Source organism: Cyprinodon variegatus, unplaced genomic scaffold (genome assembly GCF_000732505.1).
Source record: "Cyprinodon variegatus isolate N-32 unplaced genomic scaffold, C_variegatus-1.0 Scaffold224, whole genome shotgun sequence".
Taxonomy (NCBI): domain Eukaryota; kingdom Metazoa; phylum Chordata; class Actinopteri; order Cyprinodontiformes; family Cyprinodontidae; genus Cyprinodon; species Cyprinodon variegatus.
The window spans coordinates 1,109,408-1,126,737 of NW_015150677.1; the positions used below are offsets into that span (position 1 = coordinate 1,109,408).

At 35.3% G+C, this 17,330-nt stretch overlaps 2 protein-coding genes across 3 annotated transcripts in view; one reads left to right on the forward strand and one right to left on the reverse strand.

Moving 5' to 3' along the window:
* clstn2 (calsyntenin 2) overlaps positions 1 to 894 on the reverse strand; it is a 188,033-nt gene extending 187,139 nt beyond the window's left edge. For both annotated transcript variants that reach the window (XM_015380869.1, XM_015380868.1), the window contains exon 1: positions 710 to 894. In XM_015380869.1, the coding sequence (XP_015236355.1) occupies positions 710 to 782 (73 nt within the window). In that variant the 5' untranslated portion in view covers positions 783 to 894. The remainder of the gene's footprint in view (positions 1 to 709) is intronic.
* A 3,542-nt stretch (positions 895 to 4,436) lies between these two features.
* LOC107088599 (nicotinamide/nicotinic acid mononucleotide adenylyltransferase 3-like) lies at positions 4,437 to 16,220 on the forward strand. Its single transcript, XM_015380881.1, has 5 exons — positions 4,437 to 4,513; positions 7,550 to 7,653; positions 9,549 to 9,698; positions 13,045 to 13,228; positions 16,112 to 16,220. The coding sequence occupies exons 3-5, from the start codon at positions 9,587 to 9,589 to the stop codon at positions 16,203 to 16,205; spliced, it is 390 nt and encodes a 129-aa protein (XP_015236367.1). The 5' UTR covers positions 4,437 to 4,513; positions 7,550 to 7,653; positions 9,549 to 9,586; the 3' UTR covers positions 16,206 to 16,220.
* Positions 16,221 to 17,330: the final 1,110 nt, after the last annotated feature.

The following is a 17,330-nucleotide window of genomic DNA, read 5'->3' on the forward strand; positions in this document are numbered from 1 at the left end:
TAGATAGAAATCGTAAGCAACACAAAAAGATGCTGCAATAATTGAAAAAAGAAAACAAGGAAATGCACCAATACTTAATAATAACATCATGTTTATGAACTCCATCGATTTGCCATTCAAAAATAGAATAATAATAATAATAAATAAATAATAATATATGCAGATTTTTAAACACAAAATAATAAAATTATTTTGCTAAGGAGTACATAGAGTGGAATAAATACATAACTATAAATATCCAGTGCTATTAGAATATTTTAGCCCTTGAAATGGAGAGAATATTGTGAAGAAAATAAATCAATAAATAAACAACAATAAATCAATAAATAAACAACATTAACTCATATGTAGATAATATTCCCATACCTACAGCCTCTTTTATTTTACTAGTTAAAAAATAAAAGAAGTTGTATTATCCCTGATAACAGATCCAACTTAATATTTGCCCCAACAACAATAAATAGAGACCTACTAAGAATTCTTATAACCTGTCTTAATCTGAATCTAGCGTCTGATCACAGTGGAGCAAAAACTGGCTTCTAACAAAACCTCAACATACACAACTACTCCATATCTGGCAGAACTTAACGAGCGACTTCATGGATACTCATATGGGAAAGAAAATAATCATTTTAAAGGCTGTCACTCCAATTTGCAACTTGTGTCAAGCCTTCAAATGAGTGCGTCTATCTTGTTGCCATCTTCCTACCTTTCCCACCAAGTGCGCAGGAGCTGTCCGAAAGCAGCCAGAGCAGCACAACCTGGACCCTGAGGATCTGCATCTTCTACGGAGCTGAGAGTGAGGTGTCTTCGCCTGCTCTCCTCTCTTCTAGTCCTGTCTCTCCTCTGGAGCGCGAGGCTCTTCAGCTGGCCGGGTCGCGCGACGGATCCAGTCACTATAAGCGCGAGGGAGGAGAGAGAGAGAGGGGTGCAGACGTAGAGAGAGCGTCAATTAACAAGTTTGCGGATATGACCTTTCAAAATAAAACTGCATTTGGGTGCAGGGAGATTTGAGTAATTCAAAAAAATACAGGTTTCACCTAAAGGTAGCATACATTGGAATTTTTTTATTACTTTTTTATTTATTTTTTTGCCCCACACGAGCGAGACAGTTGAGGCCTATACATGGTACTATTTTAATTTCAAGAATGACTATTTCCTCTTTTTTGATGTTTTTGGTTAACTTGACCTTACTTTTAGCAAAACTAATAGGCCTAAAGAATAAGCTAAGGAATGGACCAAATCATTTTGATTGTTGTTTAACATAACCCTTCTGAAATGCTCTGTTATAACATCTTACATCTTTAAACTTCTTTCTCAGGGGTGAATAACCTGGTTAAAGGTCGTGACTTAAGAGACAATAGAGCTCTTAAGTTACATTATTTAGATTTTTCATACGACAAACCCCCTAACACATCCTGTGGGTTTAAACATTAACAGCACACAATATGTCAGAGGGAAACTATAAATAATAAGACAAAAAAAAAAGCACAATAACACTTATACCTAGAATCACCTTTCATTTAATGTTACCATTTAGCCACCAGTCTGGAATGGTAGGAATCTATAAATATATCGCATTTTGACATGACATCTTTTCCAATTACAACATCTTTTTATTTAGGTTTTTATTGTGATGTTTAGCCTTCCAAATTTTTTCCTGACAATTGAACCTGGGGTGCATATCCTTTTCTTAATCTGGATTTACAGTGATTTATCTTTCAGACAGGTTCAGGTCAAACCTGCCTGATATTTGAAACCAGTCACACCCGCCATGACAAAAGTTTAGTTCTATCTAAAGAAATTTTACCGCTCAGCTGCTACCACCACTATATGTTGCTTTCAATATCCTCTTTTGGCAATGACAAGTGCTTTGTCTATGCCAAATGTGGATTTTTTAATTTTGGCACAAAATCTCACTTTTTGTTACTTACAAATTTTACAACATGGCATAATTTTTCCAGAAACAAGGAGCAAGGTCAGTTTTTGTACTTGTTTCAGGACTGACACTTTTCTACAATGCCACTCCTTTGCCTGTCTGATAGATGCGTAACTAGGTAATATTAGTGAATAGATATCACTAAACCAATCCACTGCCTTCAGACTGCTCAACTGTTAAAAAAAAACTCTCAATCAAGTCCGAAATTGAGACTCTGCATCACACTGATAACATCATACCTAATAGAACTCAACTCAAATGTTCTGCTACATTTTTTCCACCATATATCTTTATTTATTTTTGGCACTGCTTTGAACTCAGTGCCTTTTGCCCAGTGTATCTCCCACACTGTTTACATTTGATCACTCCTGCACTTTATGAATGGAAATGTTCCAATTCACTGCTAAGCTGTTGCTCATTCACTGTCTGAAAGCTGTATAAATGAAATTTAATTTTTGTATATACTATGTATTCAAAATTTCAACAAAATCTGTCTAAGTCTAAATCATAAAAGGTCAACTGAATTTAATTTTGGTTTAATTCTCCAAAAATTAATGCATACGTTGATTTTTATTTTTTTTTTTAACTATCAATATAGGCTATATACACATATGCATTTTACATATTTCACCCTGACATGCTGTTATTTTAGCTTAACTGTATGAGATATGTGTTGTTAAAGCCGGGAAATAGTTTATTATGGTCTTTAACCTACAATTATAAGAGGTATGTCTATATCTTTGAATGAGTTTAGTGATTTGATTAGTCATTCAAATTACAACATATGCGCTATACTTTGACCCTTATAACCACTATACATTTGGCAAGGTAACATTTGGGGTAAAAAAGAACAAACTCTTTGTTAAGTTGGTAACTTGTATTTAGTGGATCAGAAATGGAGTAGCTCTAATGTAACTTAAAACTTTTAGATTCCATCAGATATTTATGAACAATATATTTTAATTTGGACCCTGAATAATCCAAATATAGCTTTCACAGTAGTAATCTGTCAAAACGATCAAAAATGGCTTGTTGCATTTTTATATGTATCACAATCAATGTTTAGTTTAGAGTTTTTGTGACTGCTGCCTTCTGGGTCTATTTGGTGTTGGTATTTCAACTATTTGATTAAAATCCTACAGAAGTCTCTTAATCTGTGTCCCTTTGATGTTTTTATCTGGAATATGTTACATCAGAACCAACATGATGTGATATTTTCCAACTGTTTCCTCCATAATAAGAGTCTCTGATCATCACAGCTTTACTCCCCCTCACATAACTTCCCAGTCTTAAAATTTCCACCCCGCAGCAGAATCACTGTTTTTTTTCTCAAATGACTCCGTGTTCTTCAGTTCTTCCCCTGTGTTTCTTCCTTTACAGAATATAGATGTGTAGTCTGGGGATTAGAGAGAGCCGAAGACCTCAAGTGGGTTAGGTTGATAAGAGATACAGAACACAAACAAAGCAACAAATACCCAGAGGAAAACATCTGAATTTGATAACACCAAAACACAGTGGCAACAGTAGCTACAAAATAATAATAAAAATGTTTTACCTATGCATTGAAAAAACAAACTAAACAAGGTTATCAGTCTGATCAATGTTAACTTCTGACTGCTGAAAACATCCACTGCTGACCCTTAGCTTGTTACTTTACAAATAATCAATTAGAGCTCAACAATATTTCCTTTTTCATTTAACAATCAGTTTGCAGCAACAGAGAGTGAAAGGTTACCTGGAATATATAGATTCTGCATTAGCGCATGATGTAAAGGTCACTGTATCATATAGTAAATGTCATGGGCATTGGAGATTTTCAGCTGGAAAGCATCTGTCATAACCCACTAAATTACTAGAATACTAAAAACACCAAAAACATGTAACTTGTAAAAACTGTAATAGAAGAGAAGAGAAGAGAAGAGAAGAGAAGAGAAGAGAAGAGAAGAGAAGAGAAGAGAAGAGAAGAGAAGAGAAGAGAAGAGAAGAGAATTCATGTACATGCCTGGAATGCACACATACTACTAAATAGATTATTATTAATACTACTGCTCCTACTACCAATACTACAACTGATATCAATATTACTAATGCTACTGCTATGTTTCTTTATTATTATTATTGTTATTATTATTTTAATAATAATAATAATAATAATAATAATAATAATAATAATAATAATAATAATAATAATATTATTATTATTAAAATAATGATATACAATATTTGACAAAGGGAATATGTGGCCAATATAAACAAGAATACTTAAATGTGTGCTTTTTATTTATACATGTTTTTTACTTTCGAGATTCCCTTTTTTAACAGGAAAAAGTTTGTTTTATCTGGTAAGATAATAAAAAACCTACCTAAAGTGTTCTGCAGTGGCTATCTGGTGGTTTATATCTTTATCACATTTCAAAACCATGGACAGTTCCTTCATTTAATGCTAGTTTTACTTTCCCCCATAGGGGTCGCACTTTCGCCTTTTCTTTAAGCTGCGGAACCCTTGATTTTTCACTTCACGAAGCAGGGGGAATGAAATAACTGTTACACGCCGGGCAAATGTAAAAGTTGAAGGTAATAAACAGATGAAGGCTTTTGCTATGAAACGATGTGTGGGTTGTAGTGATACAACGCGGTCTGTGTTTTACTGTAACAGTGTTTAAATGTTCTCAGTGTCACGTCGTGCAGTATCTGTTCAGCTTAGGTAATTAATGCTTACTGACAGCTCAATGTCAAACCGATGTTTCACAGTGCTTTTACCTTTGTTACAACATTATTAAAATTACTTCATTGCCTGGTCGTGTATAAAAAAATATGTATTTCTTACAGGATAGACTATCATCGAAAAAATATATAATTTACATCATTTAATATACATCATCAATATCAGTAACACAGAAAAATTGTTTTACCAGCATTTATTTATTTGATTAACTTTTATACAGCTAATGAAAACCCCAGCCTCTGTTTCTCAGGCAAGTAGAGTTTTAATATGAGAGGAGTAATAAAATGTTGTGTTTTTTTTGTTGTTTTTTTTTTATGCATACATTTTGTGTTATAACCATAGTGCGTGCTAAGAAATTGTGAGGAAAATCTTTGACTTAATAGCTGTATTTTAGAAAGTCCACAATAACAATTTCTGGAAGTGTAAATCATGCTGGCTGTTTAGACAGCTACATGGATCAAAGAATGTCATTGGAAAGTTAGGTGGTAGGAAAAAGTATTTTAAAATTGCAACACACAGGGGCGGAGCTAGATGGGGGGCCAGGGGGGGCCATATCCACCCTTAGCCAATCATTGGCCACCCCTACCATTTTTTCAGATGGTGGCAGCAGTAATACTCTCAATTGGAATATTCAAAAGCATTTTAATTTACAAGCATTTTACATAATTACTTGACAACAAAAGCACTGTGATTTAATATGCACATCAATATACATACATTAAAGATGATATGAACAAAATTCCTGCTCTTTTCAGAACTGGATTTTGTGTTATATAGGGTAAAGAGAAAATGCAAGTCATCTAGGAGTCTTCAGTGAAATCATAAATATCTATTTTTAATAAAAACGTTGTAAATAATCAATTTTTGTAGATATTAATACTTTTAATTATCAATTTTATTCAGAATATTTGTTGATAATAGTAGGTAAGTAATGACAAAAGAAAATATGTTTGCCCCAGAACTCAAACCTGAAAGAATTGTATTCTCTATACCTTTTATCTAGAAAGCACAGATGTTTAAATATATGCATCTGTTTGTCAGCAATGGTTGTAGGAAAGTATAGTTTGTCTTTATTTAGAAAATATGGATGTTGTGCTTGTTAATTTTCCCGTTGCAACAGTGTAGATTGACCCTGAGCTTCATGCACCTATCCAATTTCGGACACCGTTCAGTGTACCTACCTTATTGTCTGGCCACCCTTATGAAAAACACTGTGGTTAATTATGCACATCAATATACTAACATTAAAGATGATAAGTACACAATTCCTGCTCTTTTCAGAACTAGATTTTGTCATATGGGGTAAAGAGAAAATGCAAGTCATCTGGGAGGCTTCAGTTAATCATAGATAAATAACTATTTTAATAAAAACTTAGTAAAGAAAAAAATATGTAGATATTAGTACTTGTAAATATCAGTTTCATGCAGAATGATTATTGATAAAAGTAGGTAACTAATGACAATGGAAAAGATGTTCGCCCCAGAACTCAAACCTCAAAGAACTGTATCCACTATAACTTATAACTAGGTAGCAAGGATGTTTAAATATGTGTCTATTTGTTAGCAAAGGTTGGAGGAAAGTATAGTTAGTCTTTATATGGAAAATATGGATGTTGTGGTTGTCAATTTTCCAGTTGGCTCAGTAAAGATTGACCCTAAGGTTCTGTTGTTGATCTACTTTAGGCCACCTGTCAGTGTGCATTGGCTATTGCCTTGCCACCCTTATAAAAAGGTTCTGGCTACGCCTCTGCAACTTATTGCACTAAGGCAGCAATTTATGCACAAGGAGAATAGTCCAAATAATAACTGCATATACTCTACAGTACATGCCCACAATTTTTATTTAGTAAACATTTTTATTTATGTTATGAAATATTCATATTCAGAGAAACTTATTTGGGGTAAAAACACAAGCTCAAAATTTACAGAAAATAAATGCTTGAAACATGCTAATATTTGTGTCATAAATCTATATCGGTCACAAGTTGTTGTTTGTTTGTTTTTTTAAGGAATAACTCAAATTATGTGGTTGTTAATGGTATTCCAGTTTAATGAGATACACCTGTGCTTTAAAGTACTTGAATGACTGTAATGTGAAGTCCATAATAATAAAGGTATAGTGGAGGATGTTCTTTTCCGAGTGGATCATCTTAATACGTGGTCCTCCTAATTGTCAATTATTCTGGGGATATGTTTACGTAAGGCCGTCCTCAGTGCTCATCCCCATTTTCACTTACCAGTGGTGAGTCTGAAATAGTGGAAAAATTGCAAATCTTCTTTCGGAAAGTAAGCTTGTATGAGTGATGCAAACAGCAACTTTTAAACAAAACGTGCACCAGGTTAAAAGGGCTTGTGTATGATCTTGCACCTGTTTAATAGGCGTTCCCTCTCTGGAGCGGGAACAGGGGTGTGCTTGTACAGTTTTTCTTTTTAAGTGGAGAGGCCCGGTCTTTTCAAAAGCTCACAAAAAATCCTCCACTACACCTTTAAATGTAGTCAGTTTCATAGTAATTAGTGATCAGCTTGTTATTTACGCTTCTTGAACTGCATTTTGTCCATCTAATTTCTGTACTGTAGATATTTCAACAAACTCTTAGTGGTCTCTGGGTTCAGCTTGACCATGTGGCATCTGTTGTACAATTTGATTTTCATAATTTACTTTTAGAAAACAAATTGGTTTTCCTCAAACAAGAGATATTATTTAAATGGAGGCCAATGGGTCTTTAACAACACTACCAATAAGTCTGTGCTTCTTTGCAGATTTAATTCACCTACAAATGAGTGATTTCAAGTATAAAGACTTGACACCACTGTATATAAATCTGAGTTATTTCTGGACTTTTACTAGGCAACTAAAGAAAACTCTCTCTTTTTTCCATATATAGGTAAACATGCTGGTGTGCTTGAAATCCCTGTTGTACTCAACATCCCAGGAGCCCTTTAGGTCAATGTGATGGTTGCGTTGGAGAGTCTCCTTCAGGATATTTAGGTACAGAGCACATTTTCTTTGTTCCATCCATTGCAGAATGTTGTCCAGATCCTAAATTAGCAATGCAGCCCCAGTCCATTATAGTACCACCACTGTCCCACTCTTAGAGTAATTCTGATTAGCTGGATACTCCTGAAAACGTTCGACACTCTTCCATGTTTTCTCCATTTGTGGTTTACCTGCTCTCACATTCATATAAAAGACTCATAACCTTAAAATATACTTTGAGAGTTTTCTGAATGACAGATGTCAATCACTTAATTACTAGGGATGGGTAAAAAAAAATCGATTTAATCGATTTTGAATTGATTCCTTTACATTTTTGCAAAATCGATGTCTAGGGAATGAGATCGATTAGTTTTATAGTTACGCGTGTGACGTTCACATTTAAATGAGCAGGAAAGAAGCACTCAAGATTACTTCAAATCAGACAGCTGCAAATATAGCCAATAGGTTGACTGAAGACATGGGAGCTGACCAGCAAACACCCTGTAGTTGTTACAGGCAACGCTGCAAGTATGGTTTGTGCAGTGAAGATAGTGCAGCTCATGCATGTCTGCTGTGTCCCCGCTGTGTCACGTCCGCTTGCTCGAGTGAGGCTTCACTTTTTCAGTTTTCACAAACAATTTTGCACTTATGAGGCAGTTTTGTTCACATCTCAAGTTTCAACTGTCTGATTCACAAGTTTGCACTTTGTGTTTCATGTGACAGGAAAATTAAAATACATGAGTTGAACCACTTTCATTATTGTAAAAACAGATCGAATCGAAATCAATCGATTTAGAACTGTATTAAACAAAATCTAATCGATTTAAGACTTTGGCGAAAATACCCAACCCTATTAATTACTTATCTTGTCCTTAAATTTCTTTAGATCGAAGCCACAGTGCGTTGCTTTTTCAGTTTTTTTATCCTTCTTTTTTTTGCCAGACAGGTTATATTCAGGCTGATTTTTGCATAGTTTCTGTCTTAGTCAGTTAAATAACAAGCTGCTGTCATTGTTGCACATATCTGCTGCTATTTTTTTTTCACATATCCATTACTGTAAAAGTGTCCACAGCTGTATATTATTTATTCTTCAGATGCACAGTATTTATATTAGTATTTTCTTAACTCTCACCTATTCTGTTATTTTTATACACTTTTTTAAACACTTTTTTAAGGTACACATTTGTGTGACCACTTTTGCTATAACCTTTTGCTGCTGCTGTACCACTATTTCCCCATTGTGAGACATTAAAGGGATTTTCTATTCTATTCTATTCTATTCTATTCTATTCTATTCTATTCTATTCTATTCTATTCTATTCTATTCTATTCTATTGAGATTACGTTTTTTTGCTTCTGTACATAGAGCCAGGTTGGTTTGTAGTTTTTTTAGTAATGATTCAGTTAATCAGTTGAAAAGTATTCTGGATTCTCATGATAATTTCATCTGATTTAAAAATGTCTTGGATGATTTTAATATTTAAGTGTATGATAAAAAAAAACAAAAAACAAACAAAAATAAAACAGAGACACAGCATTTTACCTCTAAAGGTTGGATGTTTGGAATGTTTTGAATCTATTCATTTTTACTTAAACCACTTTTATAAACAGAAAGATGCTGTTTGAGTTTTAGTTTTTATGAAAGTAGCCCTCTATTTTTAAGAGCAGAAAATGATCCAATTGTTCTAGATATGTCCATATATATCTGAAACTGTACTTGAAATAAATCCAAAGAGCAACAAATGAATGCTGAGGTCATTAAGTGTAGTATTCCAAAGCTCACAGGAACTTAAAGAACACCTTCTCACTGACAGATAGTGTATGATGATATATGCTGTTGGAATATTTTCCAAGTAGTTGAAGCGTTGAACAGATACAAAAAATACCTTCTTCTGTCTTCCCCTCAGGTTACTTTGAGGCTTGCAGTGTGAGAGAATCAGCCACTATGGCCTCCCGCCGCGTCCCACTGGTTCTGTTAGCCTGTGGCTCTTTTAATCCAATCACCAATCAGCACATGAGGCTGTTTGAGCTGGCCAGGGACCACATGCAAAGCACAGGTCAGAGCAACTGTGACAGATGCGATTTCTGCTAAATGTGTTTTTCTTTGGCTTAAAAGATATCCCCTTAGCATCAAATGAGTTATATCATTAAGCTGACGTCAATCAAACGACTTTAATGTGATTTATGCAGCTCAATATGTGTAGCTCAACAGAACTTTTCAAACTGAAGAACAAAAACCTTTTTTTTTTTTAAAGTGCCTGCTCACTTAAACCGAAGAGGTCAGGTAAAAATTGTTTCTACAAGAGTTTGGAACAAGTAGAAAAAAATAATAAATGAATATGTTGGTAAATAAGAATAATAAAAACAGATTTATTGGTTGTTTGAGGAAGGTTATGTCTTTACACACAGGCAACATTGTAAGTTTATATAGAATCACAAGTTAAGAGAATGATCTCCCTACACAATGCCTTATTGAGTATTTATATATACCGGTATATATACATATATACAGAGTCATTTTATGGAGCTTTAATGAAGACCCACCAGAAAGTAGTGCAATGTTGTTAACTCAAGGGGAAATGAAAAACAGCTTAAAAGGTTTTAGAAAGAAAAAACAAGGTACCATATATAAGTCCTTACCCCTTGCACTTAGCAGTCTCCTAATTAGTTAATAGAGTCTATTGGTGTGTAATTTAATCTCAGTAAATACAGCTGGTGTATGACTGCTTCAAGAGAACTGAACAAACACCCCAGTTTCGTCCTTTTTTTTTTCCTTTGTAATGTCACTGTTCTTGTCAATGATAAGTGCTTTATTGATACAGACGGCCTAATTGACTATTAATTCAATCAGGAACATTGTTTCTAAAATAATTTAGAAATAATATCATAACATCTTAAGCTGCACCACCCCCGCCCATTAAGTACCATAGTCCTCTGCTGTTAAAGATCTTCTAGGTACATATATAAAGCCACTTCTCTTTGCAAAACAGCTCAATCTCTGATTTCAGAGCACCAGGTAACATCAGTTCTCAAGTCTTTCCATACATTTTCATTTGAATTACTCAGATGCTTCGTTTACAAGGTATTCAGACTCAGCAAGGACTTGACAAACCCAGTCAGCTCCTCTGTGTTCCGCTGTGTTCCTAAGTTCCAGTTTTTCTAGTAAACTGAGCAAACTGCACAACTATGCATGTAAGATTGTCTTTGATTTGCAAAAAAATGATTAAAATAACAACTGATCTTTGGCTTTGGACATAGAGAACAGCTGAACAGTTGTGCAGGGTTTATAGATCTTCAGTCTAACAGGACAGGGAAGGTAGATCATGGTCTTAATTTCCTCTGGGATTATTAAAGTATGTCTGATTCTGACTGATCTGTCTGATTCTGATTACACAGTTTTCCCCCTGAATTACTGAGACAATGTCCCATCAATATCCAGAACTCCTCTCTGCTCAAGTGCTTTGCATGGGTGGTTGTGTACAAGCAGCAGCTCTCCGTGATGAGTACAGTTTTTAATTTGAGCACATATGCTGTCTCTTGCTGAATTATTTATTATGTCATCTGCTTTTACTGGTAAATAACCAATAAAAGTAGATGAACTTCATATGACTGCTGAAAACATGGCATTTTACTTTTATGAATAAAGATTAACTCTTTTTATCCCGTGATATAGATCCTGTTTAAGGCTTAGTCCTGCTAATAAGCTTCACACGCCTGATCCAAACCATCCAAATAACTCTGATTGTTTTGGATAAATATCCATCTTGAGGGAGAACCTCCTTTAACTTCAGGTTCATTGCCGTCTATAACAGATATTCCTTCACTGTCACCGCCTATTCAGCTTCATCTATCCTCCCATCAACCCTGACCACATCCATCATCCCTCCATCTTATGCCAGAGCAGGCAAAGAATCTGAAATTCAAGCCAGGTGCAGTATCGTGCTTTAAAGAGCTGGAAACAGGCAGTGATCAGGACAGACCTCAGAGCAGAGGATGAAAGGCAGGATAACTGAAGCTTGAAATGGAGCCGTAGGACAGGCTAAGGTCACACACAGTAGGACAGAGACTGGCAGATGATCAATTGGCTTGGTAACTTGGTTACTGGTCATAATGACAGATCAGAACTTGGACCAGGTGCAAGCCAGGTGATCCAATTTCCAGAGAGAATCCAAAGGGTTATCTAAGGTAGCATCAGGGCACAGTTCTTGGTCTGATAACACACAGGCTTTCAGCTCAGACAGGTTTAAGGCAGGCTCAGATAATTGAGAGACAAGACGGGTCAGGCAAACTGGCAGGATGTCAGGAATCAGAATACTGGAATAGGTATCACCGGTGGCTCGAAATAATCTGGCACCGATGTCTGGTCTGATGGCTGGTTTTATACTGATAAGCTTAGGTGGGTCACATGAGTGGTAACGAGAAAGGCGCAGAGCTGAGCAGGTGTGTCTTGTGAGGAATCATACCAGCATCAGTGCTGAGATCATGACATGGATTATCTGTAAAATTAAAAAAAGCGTCTTATTAAAATCAGTCTCTCTGTTCAGGTTGATGATAAAAACCTCACACCTTGACACATCTATCAATAAAGGCTCTTTAAGGGATGCACTGATACCAATCATTTTATTTACATGAAAAAGTGATACAATGATAACCAATTTTCCCCACAATTTAAACAATTTAAACAAATGTAATGCAGTAATAAATCAGGGAAGGCATATTAAATGATGCCAATACAAGAAAAAAAATGCTAACACTCGCCCCAAATATCAGCTGGTCGATCTTATCGTCCAATCTGTAAAATCCTTATGAAACTTATGTGGGCATGTTCTTTTAAAGAGTTGTGATTGAGGCTCTGATTGCTGTGTCATGTAGTCATAGTTACCACATAAAGACTGCAAAGTTATCATGATAGCACCACAAAATACCAAGTTCAAATTTAAGCCACTCATGCTATCCCCACATAGTGCATTGCTGAGATGAACATAAATGCTTCTACTTTCTTGGCTTTGACATTTAGGAAAGCTAATATACCTTGAAGTCCATGCAAGTGATCCACTTTTTTTTGTTTTTCCCCTACTACAGTTGCAAAGTAGTCCATCTTAATCTTGATTTGGTTTAACCCAAATCACTGCTTAAATCTTTTTTTTCAGAACCTTAAGTAATGTTGCACAGTCTAAGCTATAAATTGTTACTGTGTAGATAGATTAAGTAATGGCCAAGCCCTTATATCACAGAGTTATAATAAAAGCAGTCAAAGCAGCCATATTTAAATGTCACATCTGATGAAACATTCAAGATACAACCTCATAATCTCTATGAGGGTGCTTTATCTTCTGAATAATGTTCCTTTTTTTTTTGACTGTCATGACCTGGAAAAACGGCTTTAATAACCTCTCTCCTCAGGCCAGTACAAGGTGGTGGGGGGCATTGTGTCTCCAGTGAGTGACGGGTATGGAAAGCAAGGTCTGGTCTCTGCAAAGCATCGCATTTCTATGGCAAAACTGGCTCTTCAGAGCTCTAACTGGGTCACGGTTGATGAATGGGAGAGCCAGCAGCCAGACTGGACGGAGACAGTGGTCACTATGAGGTATAAAACACATTTAATGTAAGGTTTTAAATTTCCATGTTTGAGAAACTGCATTTCCAGGCTAAGGAGTAAAAAAGACTTTGTCTGCTGTGATTTAAACATGCGCTGCAGTCATTAATAATTGGATGAGCTTTAAGGCTAAAGTTTATACTATCTTGGGAGGGTGTAGTATTTGAATGTTGAATTAAAAAGCAGTAGGCCACCGGATAACTTCAAGATATACAAAAAGTTAGAAGCATTGCAGTAAGGAGTAATTACATAAAAAAAAAAAAAAGAAAACATTTTAAATAAAATAGCTGAAGAAATAAATGAATGCACCAAACTGGTTTGGGTTAAAAACCAAAGGAGGGTGTGCATCAAGTGAAAGAGTAAATGAAACACTAAAGTTAACCGCAGCGTTTGTCTGGCTGAACGAGAGGAGCTTAAGTACTGCTGGGGATAATGAGGTGAGTGAATAAGTAAGTAAATGAGGACCAGAACACATTTATCACTGGGGACATGATGAGGGTCGCTGAGGACAACGGAAAATGATGAGCATCAGAGAAAAGCTAACTCAGAGACTGGAGCCAAAAGCAACACGCTGCAGGTTCTTTCAAGAAAGCCCATTAAGGAAAGGTGAAAAATGAAACAGAAGATGCTGAACAACATATGTCTCTACTTAATGGTGTAATTACTTTGTGAATACAGAGTCGTGCAAAAGTACTGATGATGTTTAAAGAATATTAAATGGAAGCTAGTTAAAAGTTATCCTTCTAATGAAAACTATATTTTTTGTTAAATAAAACGCTTTATGAGCTGGGACCCTCGTGGGGACAGAAAGGACAGAGTATATACACAAAATATACTTAAGCACTTGTTAACAGTACTGAATTTAATGAGTTCATGGCAGCAGCAGCTCCATTTGTACCTTCATACGGGAGCACTTTTTCAGATTTTGTTTTGTTGCAAACACAGACTGCATTATATTTAAATGGCATTTTATGTAAAGATTAAAAGGTTAATAGGTGTTAAACACAGACTTTGAGGACAACCTGTTGTAGGCAACAACAAGACTAGAGGCTGTATGGGAGTTTGACCATCCAGAGGCCCGATGAGCCAGAGCAAAGGAACGGTTTAGGTTAAAGCAGACAGTTGTGTTAAAATGATCAAGTCAAAATCCAGACCTAAATCCGTGTGAAAAGTCCATGGCAAGACATGAGACACTGATGTTTGCAGGAAATTCCACATTCCTTCTGTCTGAGCTTAAGCTATCTTCCAAACAAGAATAGAAAACTAGTCCAGTTTTTGAGATCTACAAAGAGGGTGAAGGCATACTAAGAGTTGCAGTAGAGGCGTTTAAGGCAAATACATGCACACCTCTCACAGTTTCTTTACACCTCACAGCAGTGTGCTACCTGGTAATGACCGATCACATACGTCCCTGAGAAAATGTATTAAATTGTACAACTGCAGCATGGCTTTTGTAAGGCCCTCTTCGTGTCACCTGCTTCTCTATGAGACCATTTTTATACAGAACATCCATTTTTTTTTATACTGAAGTATCATTCATTTGTAAATATTTTCTCAGTTTGATGTAAGCAACAGACTTTCAATGCCATTTTCACCTGGAAGCAGCGATTATAGTTGTAAAGCAATAGTAAGAGGTTTTATAAGGAGCTGCTTTCACCCTAGACGGCACAATGATTAGATTTTTACTACTTTTACTGATCCTAAATTGTAGATCTATTGTCTAAATAAAAGGCAGTAGAATAAAACATAATTTTATGGGGGATGCAAGGTCACAGCCTATTTAATTCATTGTATATTTATAGCTTGTACAGCATTTTGGTCAGCCAGTGTTATTTTTAAATGTGCACAGGGACACATGCCTTACCTAAGCAAAGCATGTAATGGACAAACTTTGCTGACACATACAAAAAATAAATACCTGAACATGTGCTTAACCTTATTTAGTGGCAGCTGAGTTACAGTTCATTAACCAGACCCAGACCTGATATCTGCCCAATTGGTAGAATTAAGAAATCAGTTAAGCAGAACCTTGCTAACAACATGAAGAAGGCTAAAATATCCAAAAATAAGCATCATATTTTGCCCTGATCTAAATAATTGAAGGAAGATATAATATTTAAAGCTACTGACAATGTCAGGAAAGGTTGGCAATGGAATTTCTAAAGCTGTGGGACTACGCTGTGCAGTGAACTGCACTGAGAACCATCATCCATAAATGGAGAAACAGTGGAATACCTCAAGGACAAGACATGCTATCAGAGTTACTCCAAAAAGTCCTCAGTGACTCATACTGGAGGAAAGATTCCTTAAAAACCCTCATGTAGACTGTGTTCATTCACAATGACATCACAGACTCATTTTTAAAATGCAGGATGGGAGATGTGTCTGCCAACGGTGACAGAAACCAGTTAGTAGGTTTAGTCGGCCATTAATTTTTGACATTGGAATAGGTTGGTTCAGACTAGTAATTTTCAACTTAATCTTCTTTTTTCTAGGATTATCTTTGTCAGATTTTTTTTTTATCTGAACTATTTAAGTTTGAAAAAAATAGGTTACATAGCCCCTTATACCTCTCACTTTATCTGAAATAGAATCTCCTTGTTTTTCCCATTTTGTCATCATCCTTCTGGCTGTTTACGTCATTGCTCTTGTCATTGTTTCCCATTTTTCATCAATCCTTCCCTCTGCCACCAGCTGCTGGTCTCTCACTGGCAAACACAGTCAAGCATTCAGGAAAATTCAGTCATCTTTATAAATTCCTGTTGGCCAATGGTATTTGATTTCCTTTAATGTTGTTTACTTTGAGTAAAAACTGGAATGTATGAAGATATATTTAACCTTTGTAATTTATTTTTTACTTTTTTTTTTCTTCAGGTATCATTATGGACAGATTCTGGAAGAATACAAGCGGAGTACAGGAAAACACAATGATTCCTCAAGTAAGACTCTTAAATCACTGGGAACATGACACTTATTTTTTATGATTTATGGATTAGGTCAGTTCATTTCTTTATATAAGGCCCAAGAACTGAGGTGGGGAAAATAAGAGGTACAGCATGCATAGAAAATATTAAAGAATAATCTGCACAGCTACACACCACACCTTCTCAAACAGTTAAAGGAACATCCAACACTTTGGACAGTTTTATTTAAGATTAGGGATTAACTATAAAGAGTTTCTGAAAAGCCTGGCATTCAAATTAGAGAAAAACATTTATATAGAGTACAGTGGGCCAGATAGGGTGAGCACATGTGCTGATTTGTGCTTTTCTGTGCATTTGTCCGACAAATTAAAAAAGTTTCTCACATTTGATTGGGTCACATTCTAAAAAGTCCAAAAACGTTTAATCCAACAGGTGCTCATCTTCAGTGTGAATAAAGCAGAGCTGCAGTTATTGTCAAAGAGCCGCGTTTGCTCTGTAACTTGAACTTGATCTCTGGGATCAAGTTCACTGCTGTCCAACTGTAAAAGCTCTGGAAAGGAGTGCGGTTATCAGTGGATGTATTCAAAGACGTTAACAAGTACTCAAACATGTATATAATATAACAAAGTAGGCAAGTTTAGTTTATTTATATATCACATAAGAAAGACATTTAAAGTGCTATAAATAAAACAAAGAAGAGGAAATATAACACCAAAGGTACATTGCTTTAGCATTTAGGTAATTAAATAATTAATGAACACCAATAATTACTGACAATAAAATGAGTATTAAAATGATCAATAATTAAAAGAAAGTAAAGTTAGACTGGTAGTCTTAACTAAGAATAATTAAATTGGGGTGTCGATCATCAGAAGGTTTCAGCACTTTTACAATTTTCTGGGGGGTTTGTTCAAGATCGAATGAGAGTAATCTATTTCAGACAATTAACAAATAATAAATATATTTCAGAAAATATTTAAAACAAACAAACAACCATGTACCACACAAATAAAATTACATTTTCATTTCAAATAGATTTAATTCATTTGAACATCAATAGAAGCTAATAGAATACACTGGAAAAAATATCTTGAAATGAGTACAAATTTCACTTAATTTGAGTAGGTAAATGAGATAGTTTGCCAATGGAGTGAGTATTTTTAGATAAT